Source organism: Pleurodeles waltl, chromosome 10 (assembly GCF_031143425.1).
Source record: "Pleurodeles waltl isolate 20211129_DDA chromosome 10, aPleWal1.hap1.20221129, whole genome shotgun sequence".
Lineage (NCBI taxonomy): Eukaryota > Metazoa > Chordata > Amphibia > Caudata > Salamandridae > Pleurodeles > Pleurodeles waltl.
The window spans coordinates 136,704-153,386 of record NC_090449.1 but is presented as its reverse complement, the minus strand read 5'-3'; the positions used below and the strand labels follow the sequence as shown (position 1 = coordinate 153,386).

Sequence of the window (16,683 nt, the reverse complement as noted above, 5' to 3'; positions counted from 1 at the left end):
CCACACACTACTCACTAGGGAACACACACGCTACTCTCTAGAGAACACACTACTCACTAGAGAATAGAGAACACGCTACTCACTAGGGAACACACGCTACTCACTAGAGAACACACTACTCACTAGAGAATAGAGAACACACTTCTCACTAGAGAACACACACTAATCACTAGAGAACACACACACTACTCACTAGAGATCAATCACTACTCACTAGAGAACACACCTACCAGAGAACACACTCACTAGAGAACAGTCACTAATCACCTAGAGAACAGTCACTACTCAATAGGGAATATTCACACTGCTCACTAGAGAACAGATACTACTCACTAGAGAACACACATATTGCTCACTAGAGAACACTCACACTGCTCACTAAAGAACACTCACACTGCTCACTAAAGAACACTCCCACTGCTCACTAGAGAACACTCACTAGAAACACTACTTACTAGAGAACACTCACTACTCACTAGAGAACACACACTACTCACTCACTAGAGAACACTCACACTACTCACTAGAGAACACACTCACTAGAGAACACACTCACTACTCACCAGAGAACACACTCACTACTCACCAGAGAACACACTCACTACTCACCAGAGAACACACTCACTACTCACCAGAGAACACACTCACTAGAGAACACACACACACACACACTACTCACTAGAGAACACACTGCTCACCAGAGAACACACTCACTACTCACCAGAGAACACACTCGAGAGAACACACACACTACTCACTAGAGGACACACACACTACTCACTAGAGAACACACTCACTACTCAACACACTCACTACTCACCAGAGAACACACTCACTACTCACTAGAGAACACTAGGGCATATTTACAAGGCCCTTGTGCCTCCGCTGGTCACCTTTAGTGACACACAGTGGTGCGGACCTCTCAGCCATATCTGAGGTCTCGCAGCGCCACTTCGTGTGGCTCTGAATGCCTCATGGATAGGGAGTAAGGGAAGGCAGCACAAATCGCTGCGTTGCCTAACTCAGCGCTCTGGAGGTGTTGCGGTGGGTGTTCCCACACCACACTCCCATGGTTTTTGACGTATTACCAAATTTACAAGACCTAGCAAACCTGGGGGATGCGCCAAAACATTACACGCCTCCTAAGATTGTTTTTGTGCATGAAGGAGTCCCTTCCTGCAGAGTAACAATCCTGAACCCATGCAGACACCCTTGCACCGTTTCAATACAGCGCAAACGCAGTGGGAAAGGACAGGAATGCGCCACAGGTACGGCACAATCCTGCCCTTGGACGCAGCGTAGCACGGTGACCTGCTGCGCTGCCTTGCGCCACAAAGCCCAGAGATATGGGCCACTGTGACCAGTGGACATGCCTGCTTCAGACCCCGGCCTGCACTAGGCACTAGAAGGACACTGTGACCAGTGGACATACCTGCTTTAGACCTCGGCCTGCACTAGGCACTAGAAGGACACTGTGGCTAGTGGACATGCCTGCTTCAGATCCCGGCCTGCACTAGGCACTAGAAGGACACTGTGGCTAGTGCACGTCTGGACCAGATCCAAAGGGGTACGACTAGAAGACATGGTGACCACTTATAGCCAGGGCATGCTGCGACCACATCGCACTTATATGCACACGCAGGAGTGCACCCGATTACCCTGTTTGTAAAACCAATAGTCAGTTTATTTGCAACTGTAACAGAAGTCAGTGTGTCCCCTTCTGGGTAGAAAAGAATTTAGAAAGGATCAGTACTGGGACCTGGTCCCAGGCCCAGCTCTCCCCGTTCTCACTCCTTTCTCCTTGCTTTTCCCCCTTGGTCTCACTGCTCTCTCCTTGCTTCTTCCCAGTTTGTTGTTCAGCACCCCACGCAGCTCTACACATCACCCCCTCTCCGGTCGTCCACAGGGCCCTGAAGGCCTGGCTGTTCAAATGAACCCCTGGACCTGCAGGTGCCTGGATACCCTGTTGGTTTATTACCCACGCTTTACAAACCCTGCTTGATCGATTAAACCATTAAACCGAACTGGCAATAAAAGTTGTCAAGATGTAAGGCTACATGTAAATACTGAAATTATTACATTTTATTTATGTTTCTATCAGAGTTTTCTAAACCAACATCACCATAAAGGTCCCGAGTACAAGTGGCTCATGAATTTGCAGAAAGTTCGGTAACTCATAGTGCCGCCGGAATGCTGAGTTTATTGGCATGTGTGTTCCACATATATGTGTACATTCCAAACCTCCTAGAACTAACTGAGGGGGGCGAATGGCTAAGAAAACATTGAGAAACTTGCTTTTTGGCGTGGTAAGCACCCCAATCTGCATGTTCTTCCCCACTTTCAGGACTGAACTCGTATTAGGTGATAATTATCACAGATGGTGACTGGTAATAGGGACTCGAGAGTAGCTATGACTGCTCGGCCTCATCGCCTCTGGAAATGTTTGCCATCCAGTGAGATCACAGTAGTTGCTGGTCCCTGGGGTTGCGGGCAATAGGTACTACTTGTTACAAGGATTTCCCAGCTGCCCCGGAGTTTGCAAAGCCCAGGAGAACTGACCTGTAAATATAGTGGCTCCTGGGGCAGCCCAAGGGCCAGCTTTGTGTATTATCAGACTTTGAGTGGGGTGGGAGTTTCTCTCCAAAGGCCAGGGTCTAGGCCTTCATGGGGTTGCTTGAGCACAGGTTTCCACGGGCACCAAAGGGCTATGGGTAAAAATACTCCCTCTCATGCTCACACTCACCCATCCACACCTTGCAGGTCCTCCTGGAGGATGTGATCTCTGGCATGGTTGGCCCGGGTGGTTTCTGAAAGAGAGTGCATTAGTATCTTAAAGAGCAGGGTCAACCACACAGGACCAATTAAGACCATCAAGAATCAGGTGTGCCCACCCTTACCACCCACAACCACCATGACCACTCAACACAACCAGATCATAAGGGCTCACCCAGGGCTTCTAGATGCATCCTGACCACTCAGCCCACCATGACTGCTCAACACAGTGCAGATCACACGGGCGCATCCAGGGCTTCTAGAGGTATCCTGACCACCAAGACTACTCAACAAAGGCCAGATTACAAGGGCTCATTCAAGGCATCTAGAGGTATCCTGACCACCCAGACCACCATGACTGCTCAACAAGTCCAGATCAAAAGGGCTCATCCAGGGCTTCTAGACACATCCTGACCACCCACACCACCATAACTACTCAACACAGTCCAGATCACAAGGTCTCATCCAGAACTTCTAGAGGTATGATGACCACCAAGACTACTCAAAGCAGTCCAGATCACAACAGCTCATCCAGGGTGTCTAGAGGTATCGTGACCACCCAGACCACTCAACACAATCCAGGTCACAAGGGCTCATCCAGGGCTTCTAGAGGTATCTTGACCACCCAGATCACCATGACTACTCAACACAGTTCTGATCACAAGCTCTCATCCATGGCTTCTAGAGGTATGCTGACCACCAAGGCTACTCAACACAGTCCAGATTACAAGGGCTCATTCCGGGCATCTAGAGGTACCTTGACCAGCCAGACCACTCAACACATTCCAGGTCACAGGGCTCACCCAGGACTTCTAGACGCATCCTGACCACTCTGCCCACCATGACTACTCAATACATTCCAGATCACAAAGGCTCATCCAGGGCTTCTAGAGGTATCCTGACCACCCAGACCACCATGACTGCTCATAAAAGTCCAGATCACAAGGACTCATCCAGGACTTCTAGACACATCCTGGCCACCCAGACCACCATGAATACTCAACACAGTCCAGAACACAAACGCTCATCCAGGGCTTCTAGAGGTATCCTGACCACCATAACTGCTCAACACAGTCCCCAGATCACAAGGGCTCACCCAGGGCTTCTAGACGCATCCTGGCCACTCTGCCCACCATGACTACTCAACACATTCCAGGTCACAAGGCTCACCCAGTACTTCTAGACGCATCCTGACCACTCTGCCCACCATGACTACTCAACACATTCCAGATCACAAAGGCTCATCCAGGGCTTCTAGACACATCCTGACCACTCAGCCCACCATGACTACTCAACACATTCCAGATCACAAGGGCTCATCCAGGGCTTCTAGAGGTATCCTGACCGCCCAGACCACCATGATTACTCAATACAACCCAGATCACAAGGGCTCATCCAGGGCTTCTAGAGGTATGCTGACCACCAAGACTACTCAACACAGGCCAGATTACAAGGGCTCATTCAGGGCATCTAGAGGTATCTTGACCAGCCAGACCACTCAACACATTCCAGGTCACAAGGGCTCACCCAGGGCACATAAAGACGCATCCTGACCACTCAGCCCACCATGACTACTCAACACATTCCAGATCACAAGGGCTCATCCAGGGCTTCTAGAGGCATCCTGACCACCCAGACCACCATGATTACTCAATACAACCCAGATCACAAAGGCTCAACCAGGGCTTCTAGATGCATACCGACCAAGCAACACAACCCAGATCACAAGCGCTCAACCAGGGGTTCTAGACACATCCTGACCACTCAACACAATTCAGACCACAAGAGCTCAAACGGGGCTTCTAGACGCATTGTGACCACCCGCAACCACTCGCAGGTGCTAGGATGAACACCATTCCACCCTGATCATCTGAGACTATCCAGAACCACAGCAGCCACCCAAACCTCCCCTACCATCCAGGTTCACCCTCAGTCCATGGAACCACTCAGAATCATCTGGGACCACCCTGTACCTCCTAGGATTGGGGACTCTCTGAAACAGAAAGAATGTGCATTAGTATGCATTAGATAGAGAGAGGCCGACCACACAGGAACAGTCATGCTCATCATAACCCCTCGGGATCACATTGACCACTCAGCACAATCCTGACCACAGCGGTTCACCAAAGACTGCTGGTGGTTCTTTGCCCACCCAGTGCCACCCACAAAGGGCTTAACTCACTATAAAGGACCCCCATGCACATGCTGGCATCAGCGTACAATTCAGATGACCTGGGACCACCCAAAATTACCCTATCATCCAGTTTCGCCCTCACCACATGGAACCACTCGGGATTCTCTGGAACCACCCAGGACCACCCTAAACACACAAGATGATGCTGGACACCAGCGATCTCCCGTGGCCCACCCAACTCACATAAGTCTGGCAACGACATAGCCTACCACCTCACTACTCAATAGCGCCCTGAGCCCAGTACCACTCCAGACTGTCAGGTCCAAACCAGCCTCCTGTATCAAAGCAGAACCATCCCAATCAGAGAAGGAACAACAAGAAAGAACAAAGAGAGGATGGAGGAAGAGAACGGTGAGAGGAAAGGAGCAGAAGAGGGGAGGGATGAAGAAAGTGAGGAAGCGAACATGAGAAGAAGGGGAGGAACGGAGTAGTGTAGAGGAAAGAGGAAGAGAGCACAGTCAGTAGGAGTGAGATGTGTACCAATCACTCGAGTTCGGATTCCTGCCAGCTGAAAGAGCGGGGACACCTTGGAGTAGATCCGGACGGCCTGACCGCGGCCACCAAAGGGGTTGATGAAGACCAGGAGATTCTTTGGCCTCCTCCCACCTGACGGGATAAAAGAAGGCATTAGACTCATTGTGGACCAGAAAATGCAGCTGTGGGTCAGCCAAGGACTTCAGAGACTGAGAACGAAGACAGGCCTAGAACCATTCAGATGTCACTGAGAGAGACTAAAAATGAATACAGGTCTAGAACCTAAGATGACCTAGAACCATTTAGTCAATGCCTTCAGGTGCCTCGGAGACTGACAACGAAGACAGGCCTAGAACAGAGTGGTCTAGAACCATTCAATGTCTTCAGGCGCCTCTGAGAGAGACTGAGAACAAAGACAGACCTAGAACCATTCATTCAATGCCTTCAGGTGCCACTGAGACCTACAACAAAGACAGGCCTAGAACCTAGAGTAGTCTAGAACCATTCAATGTCTTCCAGCGCCTCTGAGAGAGACTGAGAACAAAGACAGACCTAGAACCTACAGTGACCTAGAGCCATTCAGTCAATGCCTTCAGGTGCCACTGAGACTGACAACGAAGACAGGCCTAGATTCTAGAGAGGCCTAGGACCATTCAGTCAGTGCTGTTAGGCGCCACTGAGAGAGACTGACAAGGATAACAGGCCTAGAAGCATTAAATCAATACCTTCAGGTGCCACTGTTACAGACTGACAAGGAAAACAGACCTAGAACCATTACGTCAATACCTTCAGGTGCCACTGAGACTGACAACAAAGACAGGCTTAGAACCTAGAGTGGTCTAGAACCATTCAATGTCTTCAGGCGCCTCTGAGAGACTGAAAACAAAGACAGGCTTAGAACCATTCAGTCAATGCCTTCAGATGCCACTGAGCGAGACTCAGAATGAATACAGGCCTAGAACCTAGGATGACCTGGAACCATTTAGTCAATGCCTTCAGGTGCCTCGGAGACTGACAAGGAAGACAGGCCTAGAACATAGAGTGGTCTAGAACCAGTGCCTTCAGGCCCCTCAGAGAGACTGACAACAAAGACCGGCCTAGAACCATTCAGTCAATGCCTTCAGGTGCCACTGAGACTGACAACAAAGACAGGTCTAGAAACTAGAGTAACCTAGAACTACTCACTGAGTGCCTTTGGGTGCCAGTGGGAGGGACCAAGAACAAAGACAGGCCTAGAACCGAGAGTGACCTAGAACCATTCAGTCAAGGCCTCCAGGCATCACTGAGAGAGACTGAGAACGAAGGCAGGTCTAGAACATATAGTGACCTAGAACATTCAGTCAGTGCTTTCACGCACCACTGAGAGAGACTGAGATCTAAGACAGGCCTAGAGTCTAGAACCATTCAGTCAGTGCCTTCCGGCACCAGTGAAAGACACTGAGAACGACGACAGACCTAGAACCTAGAGTGACCAAGAACCATTCAATCAATTTCTTCAGGTGCCACTGAGAGAGACTGAGAACAAAGACAGGCCTAGAATCTACAGCGATCTAGAACCATTCAGTCAATGCCTTCAGGCGCCACTGAGAGAGAGACTGAGAACAAAGGCAGGCCTAGAATCATTCAGTCAGTGCCTTCAGGCACCACTGAGAGAGACTGAGAACAAAGCTATCCCTAGAACCTAGAGTGATCTAGAACCATTCAGTCAGTGCCTTCAGGTGTCATTGAGACAGGCTGAGAACGAAGACAGGCCCGGAACCTACAGTGACTTAGAATCATTCAGGGCCTTCAGAATCCAGTGAGATGATGATGAGAATGAAGACAACCCTAGAACCCATAGTGATCTTAAACCATTCAATGTCTCCAGATGCCACTGCGACAGGCTAACAAAAACAGGCTTAGAACCTAGAGTGACCTAAAACCATTCAATCAATGCCTTCAGTTGCCACTGAGAGAGATTGATAACGAACACTGGCCTAGAACCTACAGTGACCTAGAACCGTTCATTCAGTGCCTTCAGGTGCCACTGAGACTGACAATGAAGACAGGCCTACAACCTAGAGTAACCTAGAACCATTCAGTCAATGCTGTCAGCCACCACTGAGAGACACTGAAAACAAAGACAGGCCTAGAACCTAGAGTAATCCAGAACCAGGTCAATGCCATCAGATGCCAGTGAAAGATGTCTAGAATGTAGGCACGCCTAGAACCTAGAGTGGCCTAGAACCATTCAATCAATTCCTTCAGGCACCACTAAGAGAGACTGAGAACGAAGACAGACCTAGAGCCATTCATGCTTCCATGCCCTCTGCCCCACGCTTCAATGCCCTCTGCTCTCCTCACCCATGCTGCATGTCCTCCTCTGTCATGGTTCCATGCCCTCCTCTGTCATGCTTCAATGCCCTCTGCTCCCCACTCCCATGCCCTCTGCCCTCCTCTGCCATGATTTCATGCGCTCCTCTCCCATGCTTCAATGCCCTCCTCTCCCATGCCTCCATGCACTCCTCTCTCATGCTTCCATGTCCTCTGCCCTCCTCTCCCATGCTTACATTCCTCCCTCTCTCATGCTTCTGTGTCCTCTGCCCTCTTCTGCCATGCTTCCAGGCCTTCCTATGCAATGCTTCCATGCCTTCCTCTCCTGTGCTTCTGTGTCCTCTGTCCTACCCTCCCATGCCCTCCTCTGCCATGCTTCCATGCCTTCCTCCGCCATGCTTCTGTGTCCTCTGCCCTCCTCTCCCATGCCCTTCTCTCCCCTGCTTCTGTGCCCTCTGCCCTGCTCTCCCATGCTTCCATACCCTCCTCTCTCATGCTTCTGTGTCCTCTGCCCTCCTCTCCCATGGCCTCCCCCTCTTCCGTGCTTCTGTGCCCTCTGCCCTGCTCACATGCGTTCATTCCCTCCTCTCCCATCCTTCCATGCCCTCCTCTGCCATGCTTCTGTGACCTCTGCCCCCCTCTCCCATGCTTCCATTCTCCCTTCTGCCATGCTTCCGTGCCCTCTGCCCTCCTCACTCATGCTTCTGTGTCCTCTGCCCTGCTCTCCCATGCTTTCATGCCCTCCTCTTCCCTGCTTCTGTGTCCTCTGCCCTCCTCTCCCATGCCCTCCTCTTCCCTGCTTCTGTGTCCTCTGCCCTGTTCTCCCATGCATCCATGCCCCACCTACCCCCACCCCGGTACTCACCATACTGCTGAGTTCTCTGCTGCAGGAGCTGCACCCACTGATGACTGAGGTCTCGGTCCTGGGCGGTGAACACAAGCGTCTCCAGGGACCACTGCTGCCCCGTGCTCCTCTTCACGTAGAAGACTGAAGGCAAAAGGATGAGTCAGTGACCAGTGAGAGAACAGAGGACAAGAAAGAAGTCAGAGACCAATGAGAACACAGAGGACAAAAAGGGAGTCAGTGACCAATGAGAACACAGAGGACAAAAAGGGAGTCAGTGACCAATGAGCACAGTGACAGCAACAAGAGTCAGTGACCAATGAGAACACTGAGGACAAGAAGATGAGTCAGTGACTAATGAGCACAGTGAGAGCAACAAGAGTCAGTGACCAATGAGAACACTGAGGAGAAGGTAGTCAGTGACCAATGAGCACAGTGAGAACAAGAAGATGTCAGTGATCGATGAGAACATTGAGAACAGGAAGATGAGTCAGTGACCAATGAGCACAGTAAGAGCACAAGAGTCAGTGACAAATGAGAACACTGAGGAGAAGGGTCTCAGTGACCAACGAACACAGTGAAAGCATGAAGATGAGTCAGCTCCCAATGAGAACTCTGAAGATAAGAAGGGAGTCAGTGACCAGTGAGCACAGTGAGAACAAGGAGATAAGTCAGTGACCAATGAGAACACCAAGGACATGAAGATGAGTCGGGGACCAATGTGCACAGTAAGAACAAGGAGATGAGTCGGTGACCAATGAACACAGTGACAGAAACAAGAGTCAGTTTCCAATGAGAACACAGAGGACAGGAAGATGAGTCAGTGACCAATGTTCACAGTGAGAACAAGGAGATGAGTCAGTGACCAATGAGAATACTGAGGACAGGAAAATGAGTCAATGAGCACAGTGAGAGCAACAAGAGTCAGTGACCAGTGAGAACACGGAGGATGGAAAGAGGAGTCAGTGACCAATGTGCACAGTGAGAGCAACAAGAGTCAGTGACCAATGAGAACACTGAGAACAAGAAGGGAATCAGTGACCAATGAGCACAGTGAGAGCAACGAGAATCAGTGACCAATGAAACCTAGGAGGACAAGAATGGAGTCCGTGACCAATGAGCACAGTGAGAGCAACAAAAGTCAGTGACCAATGACAACACTGAGGAAAGGAAGGGAGTCAGTGACCTGTGAGAACAGCAACAACAGGAAGATGAGTCAGTGACCAATGAATACACTGAGGACAAGAAGGGAGTCAGTGACCAATGAGAACACTGAGGACAGAAAGATGAGTCAGTGACCAATGAGCACAGTGAGAACAACAACAGACAATGACCAATGAGAACACTGACGAGAAGAAGGGAGTCAGTGACCAATGAGCACAGCGAGAACAAGATGAGTCAGTGACCAGTGAGAACACTGAGGACAGAAAGATGAGTCGGTGACCAATGAGCACAGCGAGAGCATAAAGATGAGTCAGCGACCAATGGAACACCGAGGACAAAAAGGGAGTCAGTGACTAATGAGAGCACTGAGGACAGGGAGATGAGTCTTTGACCACTGATAACACTTAGGGCCAGAAGGGAGTCAGTGACTAATGAGAACACGAGGACAGGAAGTTAGTGACCAATGAGAACACTAAGGGCAAGAAGACGAATCAGGGACCAATGAGAACAGTGAGGACAGGAAAATGAGCCAGTGACCAATGAGAACACTGAGGACAAGAAGGGAATCAGTGACCAATGAGCACAGTGAGAGCAACAAGAATCAGTGACCAATGAAACTTAGGAGGACAAGAATGGAGTCAGTGACCAATGAGCACAGTGAGAGCAACAAGAGTCAGTGACCAATGACAACACTGAGGAAAGGAAGGGAGTCAGTGACCTATGAGAACAGCAACGACAGGAAGATGAGTCAGTGACCAATGAATACACTGAAGACAAGAAGGGAGTCAGTGACCAATGAGAACACTGAGGAGAGAAAGATGAGTCAGTGACCAATGAGCACAGTGAGAACAACAAGAGACAATGACCAATGAGAACACTGAGGAGAAGAAGGGAGTCAGTGACCAATGAGCACAGGAGAACAAGATGAGTCAGTGACCAATGAGAACACTGAGGACAGAAAGATGAGTCAGTGACCAATGAGCACAGCAAGAGCATAAAGATGAGTCAGCGACCAATGGAACACTGAGGGCAAGAAGGGTGTCAGTGACTAATGAGAACACCGAGGACAGGAAGTTAGTCAGTGACCAATGAGAACACTAAGGGCAAGAAGACGAATCAGGGACCAATGAGAACAGTGAGGAAAGCAAGATGAGTCAGTGACCAATGAGAACACGGAGGACAAGAAGGGAGTAAGTGACCAATGAGCACAGTCAGAACAAGAGGATGACTCCGTGACCAATGAGCACACTGCGGACAAGAAGATGGGTCAGTTACCAACAAGCACAGTGAGAGCAAGAAGGTCAGTCAGTGAACAATAAAAACACTGAGGGCAAGAAGGGAGTCGGTGACCAATGAGCACAGTTGGCAAGAAGGGAGTCAGTCACCAATGAGAACACTGAGGACAGGAAGATGAGTCAGCGACCAGTGAGAACACTGAGGGCAAGAGTCAGTGAACAATGACAACACAGAGAGCAAGAAGATGAGTGAGTGACCAATGAGAACACTGAGGGCAAGAAAGAAGTCAGTGAATGTGGGAAACTGGTACTTTGTGTAAGTCTCCCCGCCCCTAACACACACACTTTTTGCCTGGTTTCTGGATGCCAATTGGACTGAAGTGCACTGGGATCCTGCTAACCAGGTTCCCAGTGCCAGTGTTTTTTTCCCTAAAAACTGCAAAGTTAATTGGCAACACCTTTAGCTGCCACTATGAGTCCCTAGTAAATGGTACTGAAATACCCAGGGTATGGGGTACTAAGGGTAGGCAATGAGGGCAGCAGCACTGATTGTGCCATACTGTAGGGCCATGCATTCAGGTGCACCCAAGCGCCTCCATAGCAGGCTGAGTGTTCTGGTGCAAACCTAAAATACAAACTCAACATGGCACACTCTCTGTGTGCCCTGTCCAACCTACACTGCATGCAATATGGGTAAATCACCACTCTGACAGGCCTCCTAGCCCTAAGGCAGGGTGCACCAAACCATATGTGAGGGCATAGTTGCATTAACGATATGCCACCAATGTGTCCTTGCCTAACCTGGGACACAGTGAGTGAACAGAGCAGCCATTTTAAATGCATCTGCTGGACACTTGTCATTAAGAGTTTCACAGCTACATGATGGCCACTCTAAACACTGGGTGGTTTGGTATCAAGCAACTCAAAATTATAAATCCAAACTGGTGCCAGTATTGGATTTATTACAAAATGTACCCAGGGGTCCCTTAGAGGTGCCCCCTGCAAAAGCTAACTACTCTTGCATGGTTGCTGGCCAGTCACAACTAGCCTGCCACTTCTAGACACAAGCCTGAACCCCTGGGGTGAGAGCACCTGCTCCCTGGGATTCAGAACAAAGCCCTTCATGGGTGGGGGTCCTAGCACCCCCTTCCCTCAGGAATGTGCAGTGCCCTGGGGGCAAGCTTCAAAGGGCTTACCGCCCTGGAAACTTGACCCCCAGGCCTGCTGCTAGTAGCAGATGGCCGTTCCTGTTGCAAACTCCCACTTTTGGCAGGACCAACAACGGAAAACTCAAGCAAAGGATAGGAGGAGTGGCCCCACCTGGCCTGCACCACCTCAAAGGTTTTGCATGTGAGGGGGACTCTCCATTTCATTTTCCTCCATCTTGGGTGGAAGGAAAATAGCCAATCAGGTGTAGGGATGTGACCTTTGCCCACCAGAAGTGGTCACTTAGTGGGTGTAGGCACCCTAAGGTAGATGACCAATTGGTCACTACCAGGTTCCCCCTAAAACACCCACTAAATACAGTATTTAGTGGGCATCCTTACACCAAAGAATCAGATCCAATGGACAGAAGAAGACCAGTAATGAGAAGATCTGAAACACGAGATCTATGGACCTGCAGCACCAAAGAAAAGGCGCCAACCCCTGCCTGCCGCACCCAGGAAGCAACAATCGCCACTGATGAGCTGCTGGACAGCTCTACAAAAACCGCAGAGGACCTCCAGGCTTTGCAAATCACCAGAGAACTCCCTCCAGAGTGGAGGTACCACTCTAAACCCACAAGAAACCAACAAGCCAGTGAGAGTCACTTCACTGACCAGCCACTAACTCCAGAACTGGACATCACAGCTGGACCAAACTGAACCCGGCGCCTGCAAGGACAAACCCTGCGAGTGTGCCAAGTTTGGTGGCACTGCGCCCTCTAGGAGCCAACTGTGCCAATACCCTGGGTATAGGTCAGCCCACGTCGGACACCAAGAAAAACAGCCCGCCCGGGGCTGCAAAAGGACCGGGAGGAAGCCCCAGTCCTGGGCCTTCAGAAGCAACCTCGACCTCCTGCTAGAGTGCCCCTGTTGTCCTGCAACCGACTCTTGACCCAGCTTACCTCCTGATCCAGAGGGCATCCTTGCGCACAGCCGCTGGCTCACCGATTCGCTCTGCACCCGGCCGCCCGATGTCCTACACAGAAGAATCAGCTGTGCCCTAAGGGTCCCCCACCCCTTGCAACCTCAACACTCCGAGGGGGCCCGCAGGATTCACTGTTACACTTACCTGTGCAGTGCTTTCCCAAGTGGTCCCCCCACAGTGGCCCTGTACCAGCTCCAGAGAACTTCTCTGCTGATCCCGCCGGAACCAGGAGCCACCCAACCTCTCCAGCTGGCACAGTGTGCCCACTGATGACCTCGACTGACCTGCAAAAGAAGAACTTGGTAAACCCACTGTGTGATTTTATATGCAATTTTAAATGTTATCCTTCATTGAGTCCTATGGTGCATAATTACGCTCAAAAATACTATTTTTATTAAACATCAAAAATGAATATCTCAAAAAGTACTTAACCAATTTTGATGATGTTGGTCTTAAAAATTACATAAAAATCTGAAGTATTTTTATGAATTGGTCTTGAGTTATTCCTTTGAGTGTGAGAGTTGCAAGATTGATGCTGTGAGTACAACAAATGCTTTGCACTTCCCCACAGTTGGCCTAACTGCTCGATCAAGCTACCATAAAAATTGGAGCATTAGGTGGTCTCATTTTTACCTCTGGAAACCAATGTGTGGTTGCCTGGACCCCCTGCACAGTGTGCCTAGCTTTGCACACTACATAGAGGGCCAGTCTCCTACAGTGACCAATGAGCACAGTGAGAACAAGTAGATTTAGTGACCAATGACAACATCGCAGACAAAAAGATGAATCAGTGATCAATGTGCATAGTGAGTGGAAGAAGATGAGTTAATAACCAATCAGAACACAGAGTATAAAGACCAGTCAGTGACCAATGATGACACAGAGTAAGAAGGAGATCCATACAGGTGAAGCGTTCTTAGGAAAATGTAGGCCTCAGCAGAGAATTCCGAGGAAAGTCCTAGAACCTGAACACACATGACCCAGTGGAACCTCAAGACCTGAGGATAGAAACCTTAAGAGAGCCTCAGGGCCTGAAGATATAAACCTCAAGAAAGCCTCAGGACCTGAGGATAGAAACCTCAAGGGAGCCTCAGGGCCTGAGGACAGAAACCTCAGGGGAGCCTCAGGACTTGAAGATATAAACCTCAAGAAAGCCTCAGGACCTGAGGATAGAAACTTCAAGAGAGCCTCAGGACCTGAGGATAGAAACCTCAAGAGAGCCTCAGGACCTGAGGATAGAAACCTCAAGAGAGCCTAGGGCCTGAGGATAGAAACCTCAAGGGAGCCTCAGGGCCTGAGGATAGAAACCTCGGGGGAGCCTCAGGGACTGAGGACAGAAACCTCAGGGGAGCCTCAGGACCTGAAGATAGAAACCTCAAGAGAGCCTCAGGGCCTGAAGATATAAACCTCAAGAAGGCCTCAGGACCTGAGGATAGAAACCTCAAGAGAGCCTAGGGCCTGAGGATAGAAACCTCAAGGGAGCCTCAGGGCCTGAGGATAGAAACCTCGGGGGAGCCTCAGGGACTGAGGACAGAAACCTCAGGGGAGCCTCAGGACCTGAAGATAGAAACCTCAGGGGAGCCTCAGGACCTGAAGATAGAAACCTCAAGAGAGCCTCAGGGCCTGAAGATATAAACCTCAAGAAGGCCTCAGGACCTGAGGATAGAAACTTCAAGAGAGCCTCAGGACCTGAGGATAGAAACCTCAAAAGAGCCTCAGGACCTGAGAATAGAAACCTCAAGAGAGCCCCAGGACCTAAGGACAGAAACTTCAGGGGAGCCTCAGGACCTGAGGACAGAAACTTCAGGGGAGCCTCTGGACCTGAGGATAGAAACCTCTAGAGAGCCTCAGGACGTGAGGATAGAAACCTCAAGAGAACCTCAGGGCCTGAGGATAGAAACCTCAAGGGAGCCTCAGGACCTGAGGATAGAAACTTCAAGAGAGCCTCAGGACCTGAGGATAGAAACCTCAAGGGAGCCTCAGGGCCTGAGGATAGAAACCTCAAGAGAGCCTCAGGGACTGAAGATAGACACCTCAGGGGAGCCTGAGGATAGAAACCTCAAGGGAGCCTCAGGGCCTGAGAATAGAAACCTCAAGGGAGCCTCAGGGCCTGAGGACAGATACCTCAGGGGAGCCTCAGGGCCTGAGGATAGAAACCTCAAGAGAGCCTCAGGACATGATGATAGAAACCTCAAGAGGGCCTCAGGACTTGAGGATATAAACCTCAAGAGAGCCTCAGGGACTGAATATAGATACCCCAGGGGAGCCTTAGGGCCTGAGGATAGAAACCTCAAGGGAGCCACTGGGCCTGAGAATAGAAACCTCAAGAGAGCCCCAGGACCTGAGGACAGAAACTTCAAGGGAGCCTCTGGACCTGAGGATAGAAACCTCAAGAGAGCCTCAGGACGTGAGGATAGAAACCTCAAGGGAGCCTCAGGACCTGAGGATAGAAACTTCAAGAGAGCCTCAGGACCTGAGGATAGAAACCTCAAAAGAGCCTCAGGGCCTGAGGATAGAAACCTCAAGAGAGCCTCAGGGACTGAAGATAGACACCTCAGGGGAGCCTGAGGATAGACACCTCAAGGGGGCCTCAGGGCCTGAGAATAGAAACCTCAAGGGAGCCTCAGGGCCTGAGGACAGAAACCTCAGGGGAGCCTCAGGACCTGAAGATAGAAACCTCAAGAGAGCCTCAGGACATGATGATAGAAACATCAAGAGGGCCTCAGGACTTGAGGACATAAACCTCAAGAGAGCCTCAGGGACTGAATATAGATACCTCAGGGGAGCCTTAGGGCCTGAGGATAGAAACCTCAAGGGAGCCTCAGGGACTGAAGATAGACACCTCAGGGGAGCCTCAGGGCCTGAGGATAGAAACCTCAGGGGAGCCTCAGGGCCTGAGGATAGAAACCTCAAGAGAGCCTCAGGACCTGAGGATAGAACCCTCAAGGGAGCCTCAGGGCCTGAGGATATAAACCTCAAAAGAGCCTCAGGGCCTGAGGATAGAAACCTTAAGGGAGCCTCAGGGCCTGAGGATAGAAGCCTCAAGAGAGCCTCAGGGACTGAAGATAGACACCTCAGGGGAGCTTCAGGGCCTGAGGATAGAAACCTCAAGGGAGCCTCAGGACCTGAGGATAGAAACTTCAAGAGAGCCTCAGGACCTGAGGATAGAAACCTCAAGGGAGCCTCAGGGCCTGAGGATAGAAACCTCAAGGGAGCCTCAGGGCCTGAGGATAGAAACCTCAAGGGAGCCTCAGGGCCTGAGGATAGAAACCTCAAGGGAGCCTCAGGGCCTGAGGATAGAAACCTCAAAAGAGCCTCAGGACCTGAGGATAGAAACCTCAAGGGAACCTCAGGGCCTGAGGACAGAAACCTCAGGGGAGCCTCAGGACCTGAAGATAGAAACCTCAAGAGAGCCTCAGGACCTGAGGATAGAAACTTCAAGAGAGCCTCAGGACCTGAGGATAGAAACCTCAAGAGAGCCTAGGGCCTGAGGATAGAAACCTCAAGGGAGCCTCAGGGCCTGAGGATAGAAACCTCAAGGGAGCCTCAGGGCCTGA

General features: G+C 50.5%; 1 protein-coding gene across 2 annotated transcripts in view; it reads right to left on the bottom strand.

Annotated features, from left to right (window-relative positions):
- LOC138260858 (ceramide kinase-like) overlaps positions 1-16,683 on the bottom strand; it is a 179,193-nt gene that overhangs the window by 105,227 nt on the left and 57,283 nt on the right. For both annotated transcript variants that reach the window (XM_069209280.1, XM_069209279.1), the window contains exons 3-5: positions 8,619-8,741; positions 5,447-5,572; positions 2,744-2,807 (exon numbers count right to left, since the gene is read on the bottom strand). In XM_069209280.1, coding sequence (XP_069065381.1) covers positions 2,744-2,807; positions 5,447-5,572; positions 8,619-8,741 — 313 coding nt within the window. The remainder of the gene's footprint in view (positions 1-2,743; positions 2,808-5,446; positions 5,573-8,618; positions 8,742-16,683) is intronic.